The sequence below is a fragment of the Limulus polyphemus genome, unplaced genomic scaffold (assembly GCF_000517525.1).
Source record: "Limulus polyphemus unplaced genomic scaffold, Limulus_polyphemus-2.1.2 Scaffold111, whole genome shotgun sequence".
Classification (NCBI taxonomy): Eukaryota; Metazoa; Arthropoda; class Merostomata; order Xiphosura; family Limulidae; genus Limulus; species Limulus polyphemus.
Window position 1 is genome coordinate 862715 of NW_013665721.1, and position 5938 is coordinate 868652.

Genomic DNA, 5938 nt, shown 5'->3' on the forward strand with positions numbered 1-5938 from the left:
GTCCATCGTTTTCAAAGGATGGGGTTTCATCATGCCCCAGGGGTGGGGTTTCATCTTGCCCCAAGGGTGGGGGTTCATCATGCCCCAAGGGTGGGGGTTCATCACGGTCTAATGATAAAGATTCATAAGACCCTTTTGTTAGAGGTTTATTATATGTGTTGTTTCTAAAGTTTCTTTTGTTGTTTTCTTTCTTCCCCTTCATAGCATGCAGTTTAAGTTTTCGTCCTTGGATGTCATAATCAGATAGTTCTTCAACAGCCTTTTTCACAGATTCTTTACTTTTGAATTGAACAAATGCAAAACTGAAAAAAAAAGAAAAGAATAGACACAAAAACATATTAATTACTGTATGAATTTTAGGTACATGAAGTTAGAATCGAAATCAAAGAAATTTGGTATAGAAATTTTCCACCTGAATGGTAAGCAGCACCTCCCAATTAATTTTAACCAAATAGAAAAAAAATAACTGTCACAGTTACAGAACCACAACAACTGCAAAAGCATCCAGTTGGGGAGTACCCAACTGAGAGCATAGTCATTTCAAAATCTGAGGGCTGAGAGACCACTCTGTGGGGAGAATCTTGTCAGGATGGGATAAACGATCCGAGACAAGATTAAGAACACCCAGGATATGACAAGCCAACATATAAATGTGATGGCTGTCAGCCCAGAATAGCATCTGTGAAAACAAATGGAGTGCAACCACATGTCCCCTTGCTGAGTGATGTAGGAAACAACCATTATGTTGTCAGAAAATATCATTACCATTTTGCCCCTCAAAGCCAGCAGGAAATGAGCCATTGCCTGACAAACTGCCTGGAGTTCCAGAAGATTGAGATGGAAAATCAACTCAACTAATGACCAATGGCCCAGGATCTCTTGGGCATCACAATATGTCCCCAGCCCAACAGAGAAGAATCTATAAAAAGATCCACCTCTGGTCGAGGAGGAGGAAGAGGGACACTATCTGTTGTGTTGTCCCTATCTAGCCACCAAGCAAAATTGGTTTGGAGAGATGGAGGAAGGGAAACTAGATAATCCAGGGGATCCCTGTTGAGGTTCCATTGATCATGAAGTACCCACTTAAGAGGCCTCATGTGAGCCTAACCAAGGGGAATAAGGGCCTCCAAGGAAGCCCATGTCCCCCAAAAAAGAGAAAGAACATCTTGTGCAGGTAGAATAAGTGAGGATTGAGCCTTTCAAATCAGAAGCTCCATAGAACACAGTCAAAAAGGAGAAAGCTTGGGCTGACTGAGATGGGAATTGAAGAATACCCCAAGATGAATGAGCTATTGAATCAGCGTGAGAATGGACTCTACTTTGACCATCTAATCCACTCAAGCAGCTTCCATGAGAAGAAACTGCATGTTGATGGAAGAAACTGATAGTGAAGGAGCTAGCAGGAGCCAGTCATCCAAGTAGTAATAGAAACGAAATGAAGAAGTCTGCAAAAGGCCTTGATCACCCAACAAAAATGTAGGGTGCCAAGGCCAGCCCACAAGGGAGAGCCCAGAACTGATATACACTTTCCCTTCCCTGTGGGCAAAGTGAAGATAACAACAAGATGCTGGAGAAATGGGAATATGAAGGTAATCATCAGAAATGTCGATCTTCTTCATACAAAGATCAGGAGTAAAAGCCCATTAAAGAGACAGGAAAGACTCCATGGTGAACCAACTTCCATCTAGTGGTTCAGACTAGAGAGATCTATAACATGATGCCAATTCCCAGTCTTCTTGGGGACTACAAAGAGATGGGAATAGAAACCTGGAAGAATAGGAACTACCAATTCTATAGCACCCTTGAGAAGAAGATCCTGAACTGCTGTTGAAAGCTGCTTACTTGAAAGAGTGTCCCAAGAAAGAGGGAAAAGTGATAGGAGAGGAGGTAAAAGAAAGGGAGAGTACTTCTGATAAGAGTCGAAGAACCAGTGGGTCTCTGTGGTAAACATCTCCCAAATATCCACAAAAAGAAGCAGTCTGGCCCCTACTGGACCCAATCCCACAGAAAAGTCACTAGTACCATTGGAGACATGCAGGTCAGCAGTGAACAATAGGATGCCATGTAGGAGGGACCTGTGAGGAAGGAACAGGTAAGGGAGAGGAAGGAACAGGTAAGGGAGAGGAAGGAGGTGGGCATGGTACAGGGAAAGGAGCTGGGAAAGGTTGTGACAAATGAATGGCCAGGAAGAAAGGGATGTATGTAAACAGGCAGATTCCACTCTTAACTCCAATGAGTCAGGATAACCCCACAAAACAGTTTGCCATAAAAAGTGGGCCCATCCATTAATCATGTGAAGATGTAGAAGAAAGATGCATGCAGGTTAAAAGAGAGTCCTTACCTAAGAGGTCCCAACAACAAAGGAGGTATGTGTGGAGTGACAGGGCAGAGGAGGATAAGCTCACCAATGGGTAGGAGAATGGAATGGGCATCTGCCAAAAAACCCTCAGGGGAACAACGGGAGAGCCTCAGACATAAGATTTATGGAAGAAAGGGGAGAAGTAGTTGCTGTACAGGAGACCCCTTGGTCTGCATGGAAGAAGTCAAGTCCTAGCTAACAAGGGCCAAAACTTCCTCAGCCAATAATGTTAAACCTGAAGCCACTGCAGTAGACTGTTGTTCACTGGCAATGTCTGAAGCAGCAGTGGTTGCAACTTGAAACTGGGAATTCATATTAATTCTTCAAAGTATACGCACATCACAGTAGTTAGATGAAATGACTGCAATGTGAAGTAGTAAAGAAATTTCATGAAAAAAAAAAGGATAAGTGAAAGTAGAAAAAAAAATTAAAAGTAAACAATTATTGGTAAAGTTAAAAAATGAAAGCAAAGTCTCAAATGCAAAAGGCAATGAATACCAAACTTAAGCAAAATAACCGATTACTGTTGCACCAAGTCAAGAAGTGAAGATTGGGTTCTACCACATAGAGGGAGTCAGCTGTGCTAGGAGACTGTGTTGCACTCCTGTTGGTGAAAGGTTGTTGCATCCGTATTTGAATGCTACAATGCAGTTATACCACATGGCAGGTTGGGTGCATAAAGGCTAGCAGCAAGCAAAATGTTGTGCTCATTGAGGGCAGTACATCAAGGAAAGCAAAGCTATTTTGTGAGAAGAGGCAAGATATCACATCAGAATTTTGTGGTGGTGTGAGTTTTGTTCAAACTCAACTATTTACAATAGGTACTGCAGTAACGATATAGAGGTTATTCTATAAAATACTTTTACTTTTCAATATATGAGAAGTTTATAAGAACTTGGTTTGCTTTAGGACTACTAAGTTAACATGCCAAGTTTGGTTTGGATCAGTCAAATCATTTAGGAGGAGATAAGTCAACAGACAGACAAAGTTTTCCTTAATATTGGATAATTACCACACTGGTTTTGCATAATATGTATAGTGCATATGTGAAGAACACCTGTATCCCAATTTTTATACTCAGCTTTACCTTGCTACACTAAGTAGAGCTGGATAAAACAACAAATAAATAAAAAATAATCACAAGAGCAATATTTTTTTGTTCTCATATACTCACACTTTATGATCTTTCTTGAACAGTTTTCTTACTTTAACAATGTCATAGCCTTGAAAAATCCTGAAAAGGTCTTTCTGTAAAGCAAAAAAAAAACACATTATGTCCAGTATACACTAACCAAGCATGCTAATTAAAGGATTTGTATAATAATTTACCAAAAAATTTTCTAAGTCTTCAGAATTTCATATATGTCAATATGATTTGAAAATTATCCCCTTGCCTTTTTTTTACTTCTGTGGGTATGTATGATGTATAGTTATAGTCACAATTTAAATTATTATTTGAGGAACTGTTTGGTTGCTTGTAGTTCATTACGTTTCCTCATATATATATACATATATATATATATATATATATATATATATTGTTACGACAGCGGAAGTCACGTGACGCTAGTAGCACGTCATGAGCTTCTAGAAAATTCATGTCCGTTCGTGAAGCCTCAAGTGTTTACCAGATGCGCGGTATTCTTGTATATAAGACCGCCAAGAACTGACGGCAACAATGGAATTGAATTGTAGACAGAGATAGAGACGGACAATTGATTCAAGCGCGTGAATCATTCGTTCTGAATTATAGCGTTTGTTTAAGTTATAGAGTGACCGTGGAAATTAAGTGAATTTCAAAGTTGTATTGAGAAAGAATAAACTAGTTTTATTTAAGAAAGGACTTGTATCACTAAAGTTTCTTCGGAAAGAATTTTTACAGAAAATTAGCAAACGAACAGAGACATAATAATATTATAAATAAACTATTTAAATCAATGATGTATTTTAGAGAAATATACACTAGATGTTGGACATTGCAAATCTAGGCCCTTGTCACTATCATATCCATCTTGTCCAAGCACATACTGAAACAGATATTATATGGATTTCATTTCTTTTGACTTAACTATGTACAGTTTCTGTGCTGTTAAACAGTGTAGGACTAAATTCAGGCCTACAAATATTGAAGCTCGTTTAATGATCATTAAAGATGTGGTAATTACCAACAAAATAGTCTAGAACACCAGATTAATGATAAAAACTCAAAAATATGTGAATAAGAAGTCACAACTACCTTAAAATATACTACAACTTGTAACCACTTTCAGAACAAAGTCATTATTAATTTAAAAGTCTACTAATATAAAATTCCAGTAACACCATTTACACACACATACAAAAAAAGTCTTTGAAGGCATTCAATGCCTGAATTTAAAGTTAACAAACCAGCTAATTTAGTGACTTATTTTATATCTTTATAAACAACTTTGTTTTTTTGTGTGTATTAATAGAAAAAACATGTTTAGTTAAGAAAACCAAAAGGAAGTCTGCATGTTTTGTAAACTTACTTCACCAAATGTGCTTGGATAATTTCCAACATACATCTCACAGCAGGCATCATCTGACTTCTCTGGACTCTCATTATGATTTCTGTATTTCTTGAAACTCATTTTTTTATCTAAAAATGTTTGAAAATATAAAGACCAGTTAATAAATGGTAAAATATTATTTACTTGAAAAACATCTTTAAATTCGTTTTTTACATAAAACTGAAAATTTCTGTACAAATGTGTAGCAAAAAGCAATGACTTTCTCCTTAGTTTGAACTTTTTTTTTCTCACAAAATATCACATCTTCTCAGTTCTTTACAACTTAATCCTAAATTCTGCCTGTTGGTTTAATTTCTCGTACAAGGTCTTATGACCCATGATTTATAAGATTATATATTTAAAACGTTTGTTCAACCAGTTGTTAATTCTGAACCACTAATGCTGTCATCTGGAGGAAGATATGAAGTCGTACCATTAGAAATTGAACTTATACTTGCATTTAAAGATGATATTCTGTCTGAGAAAGTTACTAAAACAAAGCAAGATTAAAATGAATGCTTTAAGGATTGAGCCCAAATAGCTAGTTATATTCTTGGATATGCAGTGCATTATATGCAGAAAGAAAAATTCTGATCAAGGTAATTATAAACCAGATTCTGCAACATTTTTTTTACTATGTAATAATTTATATGGCATGTTTTGTCACCACAAGGCCAGCATAGTAATATCAATTCCTTCTTGCTTTTTAAGCAAAAATAAGTAAATAAATATCTGAAAAACTTAATGTTTGTGGGTGAATTCTACAAGTACATAAGAAGTTTGACGTAAACAACAAAAATCAATGCTTTAAATGCCATTTCTGATGTTGAACAAAATTATAATTTTCTGTTATTTATCCAAATACATCTAATTTTAACAAAGAAGCATGCTGTCTTCAATTTTGTACAAGATGCTATGTTAGATCTATAAACCCTGATACACAAGTAGTTAATTGGAAGATTCATTGGTTAGTTTTTGATACTTCAAATTTTATAAAAAAATTTAACTTACATTAACCAATAAATGTTGGTTGGTTGGTTGGTTGGTT

At 36.4% G+C, this 5938-nt stretch overlaps 1 protein-coding gene across 6 annotated transcripts in view; it reads right to left on the minus strand.

Annotated features, from left to right (window-relative positions):
* The window catches only part of LOC106471234 (DAZ-associated protein 1-like), a 26062-nt gene that overhangs the window by 14977 nt on the left and 5147 nt on the right, over window positions 1-5938 (minus strand). For 4 of the 6 annotated variants that reach the window (XM_022400742.1, XM_022400755.1, XM_022400765.1 and 1 more), the window contains exons 2-4: window positions 4870-4979; window positions 3534-3607; window positions 19-302 (exon numbers count right to left, since the gene is read on the minus strand). In XM_022400742.1, coding sequence (XP_022256450.1) covers window positions 19-302; window positions 3534-3607; window positions 4870-4971 — 460 coding nt within the window. In that variant the 5' untranslated portion in view covers window positions 4972-4979. The remainder of the gene's footprint in view (window positions 1-18; window positions 303-3533; window positions 3608-4869; window positions 4980-5938) is intronic. The other 2 variants (XM_022400762.1, XM_022400745.1) reach the window with 2 other exon arrangements.